General features: G+C 39.6%; 1 protein-coding gene across 1 annotated transcript in view; it reads left to right on the top strand.

The window, feature by feature from the left end:
- ctnnd2a (catenin (cadherin-associated protein), delta 2a) overlaps positions 1–14,367 on the top strand; it is a 222,402-nt gene extending 208,035 nt beyond the window's left edge. The window contains exons 22-25 of the mRNA XM_072378041.1: positions 7,213–7,339; positions 9,748–9,879; positions 10,715–10,791; positions 11,681–14,367. Coding sequence (XP_072234142.1) covers positions 7,213–7,339; positions 9,748–9,879; positions 10,715–10,791; positions 11,681–12,094 — 750 coding nt within the window. The 3' untranslated portion in view covers positions 12,095–14,367. The remainder of the gene's footprint in view (positions 1–7,212; positions 7,340–9,747; positions 9,880–10,714; positions 10,792–11,680) is intronic.
- Positions 14,368–15,227: the final 860 nt, after the last annotated feature.

The raw sequence follows: 15,227 nt of genomic DNA, 5'->3' as shown, positions 1-15,227 counted from the left end.
GCTGTTTTTTTTTTATCTGACTCTTGTTTCTTTTCAGAGTGCAAGTTCCGACAAACACAAATAAAAAGGAATTTGCAGAGGAATTTGTCCAGTTTACTTGTCAGCAATAGGAGTTGCTGGTTAAAGGTTACACATTCTTAGGCTCACTAAAGCTGCAGAGCGTAGCAAAAATGTGTCCTCGGCTTTGAATGTGTCAAAGAAAAAAACAAAAAGAAAAAAAAATGACTCGTGTTTGCATGTAGAATGGAGTTTAATATCTGAGAACACATCAAAGAGCCCTGTCTGAAACACTTTTAGCCCCTGTTTTTAAGGTCTCTCTTCTTAAAAGTCCTGTCGGCTCTGATTGGTCACTTTATTGGTCCAAAATGACAGAGTTCAAGACAGCTGAAGATACTTTCTTTTGGTGCTGAACTACTAGTCATGCTTTATTTGAATGCACTTCACAGGGTTGTCTACAAGTCAGTGATGCAAGACAGACAAAGATATTGTAGGCAGGTCAGCAGCAACATATTCTGTAGGGAAGAATAAGTCCTTTTCTGGTGGGGTTTGGAGTTTGTTTGGACAACGAAACTTAATCAGACTGACAGAAGGAGGGATAAAAAAAAAAGTCCTAATGTGACCACCTATGTAGTCACACATTTGCATTCTTGTTTCATACAGTGCAAAATCCCTGCATCAGATTTAACCTTTATGTCCTCCTGTAATGTTCAGTTTTAGTAGACTCTGTTTTTTTTAGCTCTGTTGCAGAGCTGTGTCACTCTCCACATTCAGTTTTATTGGCAATTATTACACACAGTCACGTTAGCTTTTCTTTTGAAATCTTTGTTGAAAACGTGTTAAAGAAATCATCAAAAGAGATTATTCATGTGAGCAACATAATTCACTTCAACAAGTCCTTTCATCTTTATCATGTTCCTGTGAAGATAAACTGCACTGGTACTTGAATTTCAAGTACCTGAACATCAGTGTTTTTATCCTTTAAAGAGACATTTTTATCCTTTAAAGCTCCTGAAATAAGTGCAATATATTGTTTTTAAAGCCGCATATACAGTTATGAGGAACCATTTTAGGATGTTGTCTGAAAAACTACTGTAAATATATCTTCTCCATTTCTTTCATTAGTAACTTCCCTTTAGGAGTAAAGCAGAGGGTATCTGACTCGATATAAACCCGCTGACTTCTTCGCACTTGTTATTTGTAACCATTGCCCACTATTGCACAGAGCAGTTTCCTCATGTGGCCCATCTGAGCCTCATCTGCTTCACATTTCTGTAATCATTGTCACTGAATAGTATTACATCTGACCGGATGGCAAAACACTGCAGTGATGAACAAGGATCAGACATGACATCACTTTACACAGCAGCTGTGAACAAAGATTTCGACAATTTTGTTGTTGGAGATATTGATAATTTATTTGTTTATTTTTTTCTCCCAGCCTCAATATAGACATGAATAACAGCTCATTCAGCTCTAATAATTGAATTAAGTTATCTAGCTAAGGTTGTGGGATGTGGGATATGCAGTCACTCTAAAATGATTTTCAAAGGATGATAGTCACCTCACTACCTTACAATTCATTCGCTAAATGTCACAGTTGGTGACGAAGCAGTCTAATTTTCTAACTTTGAAAATGGTCACATTCATGGAGTCACATTTTGTCTTTATCACCAGGAGTCCAGGACTCCGAACAAGTGACATCACTGCTCACATACCCACATGACATATTAGATCACTGGTGTTAGCTGCTGCAAAAAATCCTGTTAGCCTCCTATCCAAACATTAGCATGATCAACAAAACGTGACCAAAACTAAAGCGTATGAGTAAGTTGTAGTGGTACAAAGAAAAGAATGGAAGTGGAGAGAGAATACAAAGTGAATCAATTCAATTTTTGTTGTCAACGACAAGCATTCCTGTGATTGTGTGTTTGTAGTTTTAGATAAAAAAGAAGTGCCAGGTCAACAGTGAGTCACTTTCAAATATGTTTTTTTTTTGCTTTGAAGTCTTGGAGGAATGGAAGCTTTTGGAAGCACACTTTCCAGCTGTTCAGAAGTATATGTGTTTGTTTCTGTGTGAGTGTGTTATTTGAAACTTTGTATGTCTGTGTTTTCTTGTCTGTATTTTTTGTCAAACGGAAGGAAAAGGAGGTAATCACTCTCCACAGCAGTGCCATGCGGGCAGTCTCAGCTGAGACAGAGGGCGAGAGAAAAGAGAGCTGCTGCATACTGGGAAGCAGTTTTTGTACAAATTAAAAGGAAAAGTTGAAAACCCATGAATAAACGCTAGCTGCATGAAACAAGCATCTGAGGTGACTTGAAAGATCTGCGATGCAGGAGTCATTAATAAATCAAAGCAAAAATCGGTTGGTAGCACCAACAGCACTGACTTTAGGATGAATCAGGTAAAATAGTCTCTTGACTGCAGTAAAACTCTTCTTTTAAAAAGTTAATTAGGACTCTTTGACAGGATGTGTCTTCAGTCAGCGTTATGTGTCATGTTTGTGCATGTCAAATTTCATCTGCAGCTCCATGACTTTTGGCCTTGAGTCATCTTTTAAGTAAACAATGGGCATCCGTGTTCAACAGATGATTTCTTCTTAAAACAAGGAACTGAAGCATGGTAACTTTGTAAAAAGATCCACTCTTAATAGGTCCAGAAGGACCAAATTCTTTGACTCACTCAACAAAACTCTCTTTCACATACACAAGCAGATCATGGCATTTCATATTCACACAGTTGCACTTTGTCATGACCCTGTTCAGTGCAGAAATCAGACACATTCTTTCTCTCTTACACACACACATCCAGGGGAATGCACACATACGTCACAAACGCACACAAATCACAAACATACATGTGACAAATGGAGTTCAGGGTCAGGGAGATGTTGTATTTGTCACACATGTGACAGATTTACAATATGTTCCAGGGATTTGGAAGTCACCATGTGGGTGTGTTTATGCGGTACGATGTGAGTGAGAAATTTGTGTTTGATGTCTGTGTGTTAGGTCATTGATTACACTGCCAACACTTTGGCAAGATTATTTCTCCCAGAATACTCAGGATGTTCCTGCAAACTGAAAGAATCTATTCTAAATGAGTCGCACTCTAAAGTTTTGCTGCAGATGTCATTATTTGGCAAAGAGAAAGCTGTTGACATATGACCGTGTGATTGCTATGACACAAACGCAACTCCAAGGTGTTCCAGTTGACATTCAGTTATTCATAGATGCTTCTTAATATCTTTTAAAAGCTTTCCCCTTTATTTGACTTTTAATTTTGCATTGAGACATACATTTTACAAAAGTATGTCATGACAGTTGTTCAAACAATGATTCAAGTATGGTGATTCAATAGTTTGGTTTGGTATATATTTTAAACTGGAAAAGACAGCAAGGAGCATTTAAAAAATCTCAGCAGACATCAAACCAGTCTCAGGTCTGAAAAGCTGCCTTTCTGTTTTGCCTGTTCTCGCTCTGATTAACCAAACCTGTATCAGAAAGGGAGAGACAGTGGGAGAGGAGATGGGGGTTTGTAGAGATAGCCTCTGTCAGGGTAGAGGCTAAAAATATTGTTTTAGGAAGACAGTGCAGCAGATCTGCAGCACTCAAAATATTCAGGGCTGCATGCTAAAAAATGCAGCAGTAGCATACAGGTCAATCTTTAAGTCAGCAAAACCACAAGCAACAAAAATGAAGGATGTAAAGGTCAGGGGCACATAAATCCTGTGAGGACAGATGAATCGTGTGTGAGTGAACGACGCACAACTGTAAATCTCAAAACCTGGGTGTGAAATAAGTGAGAAAAGACATAGACTGAAGAAGTGTACAATAGCAATGTTCAGTGGTCAGTGAGAACCGGTGGGGACTCAGTACTCTACGTGTGTAACCTTTTATAATTTGTGCCATAATTGCTTTCTGGCTTGAGTGCCACTAGACCATCCCACCCCCCCCAACCCCATACCCACCCACGTACCTCATTTGTTGGGGATGGAGACGCTTTCTATCTCAAAGTCCTGACCTTCAACTAACTATCAAGTAATGGTGAGAGGAACAGCCAGACTGGTTGCCTAGAAACCCAGTTTCTGTATGCATTCGATTCTTACAGTACTACATGAAAGAAGGAGAAAGAGGAGGTGGGTGGAAGAAGAAGAAATGCTGAGATGAAAAGAACGGATGGAAATCAGAGGGACCTGAATTTCCTAGAATGAGCTGGTGTGACTGATATTTGTACCTGTAGATGTTAGGATATTGTGAGAATTGGTAAAGTACAAAGTGACATGGAACAAATATTGGACTTTCGATTTGGTGCAAAAACAACAGGCAGACCATTTAAAATGTTGAGGTCGATTGAATTTGCTCAGCTCATAAAAGCCTGTAGATCTGCATCTGTGCGCAGTGTTTACACTGACAGAAATTGATTTGAAAATGTTCCACTTTCTATAGATTTAAATTCCTTGGGCTAATAGGAGAAGAAATGTGTTTTTCAATGTTACACACAGTTGATATCATAAAGTAAATTCAGTGCTGTCATTCCGTCACACTGTGTTGAACGTTTGCCTGTTCCGATAAACCAAATCTTTTTTTTCTTTTTTTGTGATTGAATACATTGGCAAAATTTGTAAAATTAGGTCTTCTAAATATAACCACCACTTTTGTATTATTTGTATACATTTCAAAAAAATTCTAAATAAGCGTCTATGGAACAATTTCATTGTCATGAGACCGTTTTAATTCTACTCAATAAAGAGGGAATCTATTTTCTATACCCGCTTAATCCAACTGAGGGGGCTGGAGCCTATCACAGCTGTCATTGGGCGAGAGGCAGGGTACACCCTGGACAGGTTGCCACTCCATCACAGGGTCAAACAGAGACAAACATCCACACTCACACTCACTCCCAGGGTCAATTTAGAGTAACCAATTACCCAACATGCATGTTTTTGGATGGTGGGAGGAAGCCGGAGTACCCGGAGAGAACCCACGCATACACAGGGAGAACATGCAAACTCCACACAGAAAGGCCCCAGCTGGGAATCGAACCCTCTTGCTGTGAGGCAACGGTGCTAACCACCACACCACTGTGCAGTCAGAGGGAGGTGCTTTAAAATTTTAGTTGCAATCCATGCTTTGAAAATTTTTTGCACAATTATGATCTATAAATAAATAAAAAAAACAAGATAAACTGATAAATTGCCTGTTAGTACTTGAACTTCATGATGATGTCTGAGGACTTTTTATTTGATGGATGTCAGCCTCATTTATCACAATCTCAGCATCCAGTATGTCATCACCAGCCCTTTTATCACAAACATCTCCTGTATAATCTAATGATTACATAACAAGTCCCTGTAATAATATGTTTGTGTTTTATGTGAGACTATGTTGGTGTTGGTTTCAAAAAGTATTTAATATATTCTCCTCTATGTACTTTTCTCTGATTATGATCAGTCAGACAAATACAGATACGAGAAAGTTCAGCTCTTGTTAATTTTTGCTTAATGAGGCCCTTAAAGAACCCTGTGGTTCATTCCTTGGGCCAATTTATGAACTGCATCTGTAGACACTTCGTGTATCACCCTGCAGACATTTAATAATCAGTGATCAGGTTCTATTGAGCCTCATGATAGTTTGACAATGTCCAATCGTCCAAAAGTCCAGTGTACCATCAGGAGGTTGCGTTGCATTTAATGAGATTTGTCGGGGGAAGAAAAAGATGCCCAGAAAGTGAAATGAGGTGAGTGAGGAGACAGAAGGACGGCTGGGTAAACTGAAGAGGTGAAAATGAAGGAAGAATAGTAGAGACTACCTTTGAACCTTTGTGTCAGAGGGTCCAGTTTTCTATTGGTTTTCAGTGCTGGGCCAGAGGACCGCGTGGACTCCAGCCCACTCCCCACTCTCAGTCTAAACCTCTAACTCTATCCATACTGTACCACTTCCCCTCACCTCTCTTGCCTTCCTTTTTGCTATCTTCACTCTGCTGTCATTACTTTCTCCACCCATATTCTTCCTCCTCCTTGCTCTCAAAGACACATTTATGTCATCTTTTGTCTTGCTCTCTTTCTGTCTGTCACTACTTTGCCTTCCCACAGCTCGTTCTTTCTGCCTCATCTCTTCCATCTCTCCGTCAACTCATCCTCCTCGCATCCACATCCTCCTCTCCAGCCTCATTGTACTGAAGTGATTCACCTCGCCCATGTTCTCACGCTCGCCACTTTCCCACTGCTCAGCTGCAGCCTCTAGACAGTAAAGCTGTGATGGAACATGTCCCTATTATCTTTTATCATCTGCTTGTGCTCTGCTTTCAGAGGTACCCAATTATCTTAGTGCTAAATTGAATTTGGTTTCAGGTCTGTGATTGTTGTTGACTCTCATAATCCATTTTTATAAAAAGCGCTTTACTCCAATCACAGCTAAACCAATGCAAAGCCTCTGGCTTGACAGGAAATGTGGTTGTGGAGTCATTTGTATAACTTTTTTCTGCAAAGGCCATATGGTGTTTACTAAGCTCTTAAATTGTGTGAATTTGTTGTGATTTGTGTACATAGTGTCCTCCAGTTTCCAAAATATATATGTGAATATATATATTTTTGTGCTGACAATCCAATGTAAATGTTTTTTTTAGTGAATAAGGTAAATTAAGTGCAGAACACAACAGCCTTGTTTGATTACCTTGCAGAGCAAAGAAAGCAAACTTTTCTCATTGAACATTTCAAACTTTTTTTTCATCCACCTGAAATGGGATAAATTCCAATCATTTATTTAGTATTTACAAAATTGTGCATTTCTTCAAATTGTCTCTCATCCCACACTTGATTCTAAAACAGTTTTGTGATGCAGACAAGGGTAACTGGAGGACTTCATCTCCAAACCACAGCACTATGAAAATAGGTCTATGATTCATCAGTGCTGAATCTGTGTTGAAGTAATTGTTGAAATGCCCCCTCCTACTGCATAATGGTGTTTGAACCAGTTTATCATAGTTTCCGTCCACTGGATGTTTCAGATTGTCAGATTATCATATGTGAGTGAATTTAAAAAATGCATATTGCGCAAATGTGAGCAACACACGTGTATGTCGCTGAATCGCAGGTTTCGATAATTACAAAGTCAGTTAATTTCAATGTACCGTTGTGCTCATGAGTGTGTTTATTTGAAAGTGTGCTTGTGTTTTCAGTTTTGACCTCTTTATTGCTTCTTTTTTTTTTGCAGGATGGTTATGCCCAGTATCACTTTGTGGGCTCTGCCTCAACAATAGAGAGAGACAGGCAGAGGCCCTACTCCTCTTCACGAACTCCATCCGTCTCTCCTGTCAGGACATCTCCAAATAACCGCTCTGGTGAGCAACACATGGTGCCTAGTGTACAGACAGTACATGACAAAAAATAGATATTACACACATGTTCGTGTGAAAATTTGTCATTGCTAAAACCTAGTCTCAGATTAAGACCTAGAATCAGTGAATTACATTTTTGTCTTGTGATTTGAGTTTGAATTGCTTTTTGGCTGAATTTAAATGTGCATAACACCACATGGCCAGACCATTGACTCTTTTCTTGAGGTCCTAAATATTCAGGTGCAAAAGCTAGTTTTAACAGAGCAGAGAAATAGTGGGCTTTTAGATTAGTTTTACTATTTTATCAGTATTAATGCTAAAGGCTCCTGGCTCCAGCTTAACATTTAAAATGCTAATACCATGATAAAAAAGCAATAAGTATATTTTCCAAATTCTTTATATATCTTATTATGGGGGAGGATTTTTTTCATAACAAGGCAGGATTTGGTTTGTAAGAACAGACATTCATATTCAGAGTTGTAGTTTTATTTAATTCTCTAATTGTTACTTGCAAAAATGATTGTTCTCATCTTACCTTTGACACAAAGGCTCCCCTTGTCCCATTCATGCTTGGGGATGTATTTAATCCAGGAAAGGATTCCAGGATACTACTTTCTAAAAATTGACACATGTGCACTATTTTTAAGTTATTTACAAAGCATTTAGAGATATGGATTCCATAGTTTAGCCAGAATCTTCAACATTTATCAGTCTGTTGGTCTTTACACTGGAGATAAATAGCTCTTAGAATTAGTGATTGCTGCCTGGCTTTCATGCTGTAAAGTATGATTATCATTAGCCTTTAGCCTAAACCCATTGGCCTTCATGCTTTGCAAAGGGCACATTCGTATTAGCTGTTAGCATCAGTAGTTGAAGAGCCTTTAGCTGTTCTTTCTCCACACCAGGCTTAGCAAGCTGATGAGGCAGAAAAGTACTTTTCCTTCCTCTCGGCTTAGAGAGGTCTCTAGGATTCTGCTAAAAGAGAGGCAGGGGAAGTGAGGGAGTGAAAAATGTGTGTTTGTGTGTGCGAGGAACGAGAGACAGAGGGAGGGATGAGATAAACACGGAGGGAGATAAAAAGAAAAGCAAAAAGGCACAAAGAATTGGGGATTGAGGGATGGTTAACGCAGGGAAGAGGATATGATGGCAAAGGATTTGACTTTGGCAAGCAACATTGAAAATAAGTAGTTATAAGACCATAATGTGCAGAAAAATTTGTGCATGTTTGGAGTACAGTGAAAGGGTGAAGGTAAGATGAGAAATGTCCAGAAATGACTGTCTCCTACTTTATCTCCTCTCAACACACCCTTTCTCCCCTTTGCTTTTGCGCTTTTCTGCCCCTTCCCGCTCATTCGTCTCATTCGTCTCCACATCCTCCTGTTTGCCGTAATCCTGCTTTCTTCTCACCTCTCTCTCTGATTTCTCACTGTTTACAGACCCACCCCAGTCACATACACGCTCTAACACATACACGCACTTACATGTGTCTGTATCTCCACTCTGCATATGCTCCATACTGCAATCTGACTCCTCAGACATGGATCAAAGCACAAGGGGTAATGTTTGCGTGCAAGCTCATCGGGAGGAAAGGAGTGAAAGGGTTGGGGAGGAGAGATTGATAAAACCGCAAAGGAGAAGCTGAGTTTAGAGGCTGAAAGAGAGGGGCAGAGTGAAAATCAGAGAAAGAGACCTTTGCATCCATCATGGCCTCCAAGGGTCTTGCAGTGTTTTGTGTTGATAGAATAAGTCTCCCAGGCTGTCATATCCAGCAGCTACAAGCCTGGTCCCCCTGGTAACTGTAACCATTAGTGACAGCCTTGACTCAGGAGGAACCTGACAAGTTTAATGGAATCTGCTACAGAGGAGTGAAATGACAAAATTAAATGTAAAGAAAAACATCATAAAAGACTTACCAAAAACAAATGATCACTGATCATGAATTTGTGTTTTCCCACAGACAAAAAATAGGGCCTGTTTGTGCGATAGCATAATGTCTAGCCTTCAGTTGTACAGTTCAAGAGTTGAGCTGACTTTTGCAAAGTCTGTTTTCCTAAATTGTAGCTTATTTGATTCATAACTGGATATTTAATATGAGCTTTAGATACCTAAATACAAGACAAGATAAGAAAAGAAAAAGCATGGAACATGTAGTGTGAACTATGAAAAGAATACACCAAATGCAAAATATTTTGTCCAAAAACGTGGGTGTGTGAATTGACGTTTTTCTTACATGCTGGAGGTGACCCTTTCTGCTGACAAGCTAAATGATGAATAATGACTGTGCACCTTGAAAGTCCAAGACACACAGACACACAAACATGAGCAGGCAGAGTGTGAAAGCTCATGCTGTTCAGAGTTTTGTTGCTCATTATTGTGTGTGTGTGTTTGTGTGCGTGCATGTGCACATGCAGCAAGCGCTCCCGCCTCCCCCAGAGAGATGATGAGTCTGAAGGAACGCAAGATGGACTATGATTCCACGGCAACCAACGCTGGTTTCCATAGCAACAAAGGAGAGCACACATCCCGGAAAGACGGCACGGCAGGTGTGTGTGTGTGCATGCGTGTGTAGATAGACAGACAGAGTGGAGTTAAATTATCCTATTTTATCCCCCTTTTTATATTTCTTTCTCCCCTTTTCATTTCATTTCCTCTTTCTCTTATCAGTCATATTTCTTTTTTTGTCCCCATGCTATTTTCTCTTACTCACACTTTGTTTTTTCTCTTTCTGTTCCTGTTTTTCCTGTTTGTTTTAAATCCCTCCTATCTATCTATCTATCTATCTATCTATCTATCTATCTATCTATCTATCTATCTATCTATCTATCTATCTATCTATCTATCTATCTATCTATCTATCTATCTATCTATCTATCTATCTATCTATCTATCTATCTATCTATACATCTATACATCTATACATCTATACATCTATCTATCCATCTATACATCCATCTATCCATCTATACATCCATCTATACATCTATACATCTATACATCCATCTATCCATCTATACATCCATCTATACATCTATACATCCATCTATACATCTATACATCTATACATCTATACATCTATCTATCCATCTATACATCCATCTATCCATCTATACATCCATCTATACATCTATACATCTATACATCCATCTATACATCTATACATCCATCTATACATACATCCATCGTCTTGAGGCCATGAGTCATAGACTTATTGCCTGACTTTTCGACACATTTCAGGTAGATTTTGTCCATAATTAGTTTATTAACTGCTCGTTCAAATCAATTGAGTAGTTTTTCTTTCTTTTTTAACCTGGAGTGGTGAGAAGCAATGTGGGATGCAATCTAAAATGATCGTCCTTCTCTTGTATTTCATTCATGAAGTTCAAGTGTCATGTGGGACATCTACGCTGTTCCGAAACTCGAACCTGACCGCCACCGATGATATCAAGCAAAACCAGGTAAGTTTATAGTTCTCTTTAAATCGATATTTGGCTTTTTACACACAGCCACACACCAAGTGTTTTACCAGTGCCTGTGTGTCACCATGGCTCACCATAAATTGGCATATGCTGTTATAGCAAGGTGGTTATTAGCAAAGATTGCAGCATGATGGAATAGGCACAACAGATGCAAACAAAGGTGTCTCACTGTGATAAGAGATGCCCTGACAGAGCATGCGAAGAAGGCACACCCTCAGCTCTGCATTTGTCAAATCACTGCAACCTGGAGCTACACCAGATAACTAGCAATTAAAGCCGTTACCCTGGATGATTGCACTAATTATTTGCCGCTGTTTAATGTCTCTGCTGGTGAAGAGGGAAAAATAACAAAAAGCATTACAGCCTTTGACTGGAAGATTGGAACTGAAAACTTGATCTGTTAAACTGCTTTAATATTCTAATTAAAGTTTGAGTTCATTCAGCTTTCTTTACTGGCAGTTAAACTGAACTGAGTAAATGGACTTATGTAGGCAAAGGCTTCATACTCAGTGACTCCACCTTGCATCTGCACGATGACACACACACACACACACACACACACACACAAATGTAACTAGCCTGTGAGAGTAATAGTGTTTGATACGAATTGCCCCCTCAATGCCTGTGCGTAATAGAGAATTCACAGCATGGACACCTGCCCAACTGATTCCTATCTGTTCTTTTACCCATGATGCCTGCCTTTCGAACCTTTTTATCCTGTGATGCTCACTCTTTACCTGCTACTTTTCTTTCCATCCATACATCTTCACCTCCTTCCCTCTTATCCCTTTGCACCAACTACCCACATTTCTATCCTTGCTTGCTTTACCTCACCTTCACTCTGCAACATTCACTACTCCCTGACCAGAGTCCGGCCCAGCCCTGCGTTGTACCCCCTCAGCCACAGCAGGACAGTCCATCAGCAGTTGTGTTAAAAGACTACGACCCCTACCCTCCCCCCCCTTCGTTCCCCCAGCCGCAGCCGCCACAGCCTCCACCTCACAGCCAGAGCCGGAGCTTTGATGAAGTCTACTATGAGGACCAGGGACCACCACTTCAGCCTCCCCAGCCACAGGTCCAGCCACAGGCCCAGCCTCAGGCCCAACCCCAGCAGCCTCCAAGCTCCACTGGACCAGCACGGGACCCACGGGAAGATCTGCGAATGCATCTTGGCCTCAAATCCACCGGCAACTACGTAGACTTCTACTCAGCCTCCCGGCCATACAGCGAACTGAACTACGAGACCAGCCACTACCCAGCCTCACCTGATTCCTGGGTCTAGTTCCACTATAATAATGGTGGGGAGGGGGCAAAGGGGATCTGTGTGTGCTTGTGTGAAAGGGATTATTTTTGCAAGAGATAAACAGCAGATTAAATGTGACTGTAAGCAACATTTTGAAAAGAGGTCTTGTTGGCAGCAGCAGGAAATTTGTGTTCTTAAAGATAATTGGGGCAGAGCTAGATAAGGTTAAGAAGTGACGTCGGGTAGAATGTCAAAGAGACTGTGCATGTGCATGCAAACATTTTCCTTTTTTTCCCCTTTTTTCTTTAAAGTTAGCTCCATTTCATTTCTAAGTGGAGCTAGTGGAAGTAAATGTTGAGAAATAAGTTTTAACAGAGTGCCCAAGGAGTGGAAAAGAAAATATGAAATGTGTGACAGTGTATGGAGAAGCCTTGAGTGAAGGAGAGGGATAGGAAAAACTATTGAGATTAAGTTCTTACTCTGTTCTTACTCTGTTGAAGTGGCCTGAGCTTCTGTTGAAGACAGAGAAAAGGTGACATGAGAGACAAAGATGGTCTTGAGGTTCTTGCAGAAATCAGTAAGAGTAAAAGCACAGATAAAGATGAAAGCACACCAGGCACAAGGCAAGAAATGGATGTTTATCATTTCACCAAAGTGACAAACGTAGCACTGCTTTTATCCCACTTTTTTGTTGAGATGGCCTTGGTGCCTCCAGAAGCTTATGAATTTGTTGTTAAGGAATGTCATATTCAAGAGACTTTTTTTGCCATCATTCTTTTACATTTTTTATTTGTACTTTTCTAAATTTTCACTTTCAAAAAGCATTTTTATTTTCTGTGTACAGTTAACAGGTGATATGGTGTGTATATTACACGTTTGTGATGGGCTGCTTATGAGAACGATTTCTTTCCCTTGACTGATTACTGACTGAAGCAACAAAAACATACGAACTGAAACGTGAACACAAGTATCCGAACAGGCAGACATCATCAGGCTGGATGTTAGTGGACAGTTTTTTTTGCCCCCTTTCCCAGCCAGACAGGAAGCCCTGCAATTTTTCTTTTTTTTCCTCTCCCCATCAAGTGAATTTCAATGTGAGCATAATCAAACATCAAGAGCAGCAGATTAGCAGAACAGCATCACTCCTGAGTCCCTATCAAGAAAAGTGCTTTTTCACTGCCTAAACAAAAAAACATAGCTATATATAGATATAGGTTTATATCTATATATATTTATATGTTTAAAGCACACTCTCTGTCTTTCGGAAAGGGTTGTCCTTAAACTTTGGGGATGTGATATGTTTGACAATGTCAGCATTTAATGGTCTGTCATCATTACTTTTGCATAATAACTTGTCTGTTCAACAAAGTTCACCATAACTAGTATATATAAGTCTCCGTGCAGTAGAGAGAAAGACAAACGATATTGTGCCAAACTTTGACACATCAAGGAGCAGCCCTAAAGGACAGAAAGGGGACATTTTGTTGAAGTTTACAGACAATGACTTGATGACTCCCTCTGCTGTTTGTAACTTTTATTTTCTTGTGTTTTAATCAGGTGAAGCTGTACTTATTGCTGGGGATCATGGGTAACTCCCCCCCCCCCCACCCCCTCAGATGTACAGACCTGCCCCTCTGTGTTGGCCGAGCATGTGTGGGCGTGTGTGTGGACACGTGTGCGTGTGTGTTTGTGTATATGTGCATGGATGTGACAGAATGTGTGGCCTGTGTGTGTGTGTGTGTGGACTCTTAAACCTGGGCGACTGTATCTTTGCATGCATGTGTGTAGTTGTGTGTGTATGCCTCTGTTGTGTGTATGTGCGTGAGCGTTCCTGTGTAACTCAATGTCCAAACAAGGCATTCCTACTAACAGTTTTACCTGTTTTAAAACATGAAAAATCAAGGTGAAAATCACTAGAAAGAATTGTTGATATAGAATGACAAATTTATAAATATATAATGATATATATAGATATATAAATATACATATTAATGATTTTTATGTGCTGATGTCAATGTCACTAAATGCAAATGTCCGCAGAAAAAAGATGATTAAGTGATGTTCAACAGAACTGTAGTTCACTTGATCCAAACATTAAAACTGCTGATCGGGACCCCCCCCACCACCACAATCAAGACTAAACAGAAGTCCCACTTGAAGATGCTCAGGCTCTGGTGCGAGTTGTGTGTTATTGTGTGTCCATGCTTCTTAGATGACCCTGCTGAGAGAGGACCTTACTTGAACACAAGGTAAAAAATAAATAAAAAAACTCTTTGCAATCAAACACTGTGGTCTCCACTTCTCTTTATCATTACAACTGATTTGATTTCACACAGGAATGTCTCGTTTTTTTCTGAGTTAGCCACTCACTCATTGTATTTCTCTAACAAGTCAAAAGTGATTATGCAATGTGTGGTGCTGCTTAATATATCACACTTTGATGTGTTTTAGATTAATTCACACTTGTGTCTGTCTTCTGATGAGATGGTTTGCAGGTGCCTTTGAAGATTTGAAGTTAACAGAAAATGTAGGCACATTTTTATTCCTAGAGCCATCTGCTGGTTTCTGAGCTAAGCTGAATTGTGACCGGTAGGTAGTTGCTTACAAAGTACCCAATTATGCTCATTATATGGCCATAGACCTATTTTAGGGATGCATTAATATAGGTTTACAAATTTAAAAATTCTGAAAAAACTCTTTTTCACTTTACTTTGCAGCAGCACGTCTTTCACCTTCTGTCTGAAATACAAGGGATTTAGCTCCAGTCCTTTGAAGGCTGGACTTCAAAAAAGACCCAATTTGTGTTTTTGGTTTGTGCCAAACTAGGTAGATACAGGGCAAATTTAGCCCTTTTCACACATCAGTTGCACTATATTGGCAATTAGAAAATAAGAAAAAAAGAAAATATTCTTTTTAACCTGCCACAGTTCCTGTCTGTAATTCAGACATACCGATATATCGTATTCACTATTAAATTAAAAAACAAAAGAAAACCATGATAAGAGGGACGCCACCTTCAAAGAGGGAATAATGTTATTATTAATCTGAATCAGTCTCACAGTGCTACACAGCAGTTCTCGCTTGAGTTGTCCTCAGTTTTACAAAAGGAAACCTTCAACAACGACCCATAAAAGGATACTAAATATTTATTGAAATATTAAACAAAACATTA

This window comes from Leuresthes tenuis, unplaced genomic scaffold (assembly GCF_036924035.1).
Source record: "Leuresthes tenuis unplaced genomic scaffold, fLeuTen1.0.hap1 SCAF_24, whole genome shotgun sequence".
Lineage (NCBI taxonomy): Eukaryota > Metazoa > Chordata > Actinopteri > Atheriniformes > Atherinopsidae > Leuresthes > Leuresthes tenuis.
The sequence above is the reverse complement of the archived record's forward strand: the minus strand, read 5'-3'. Positions and strand labels throughout refer to the sequence as shown.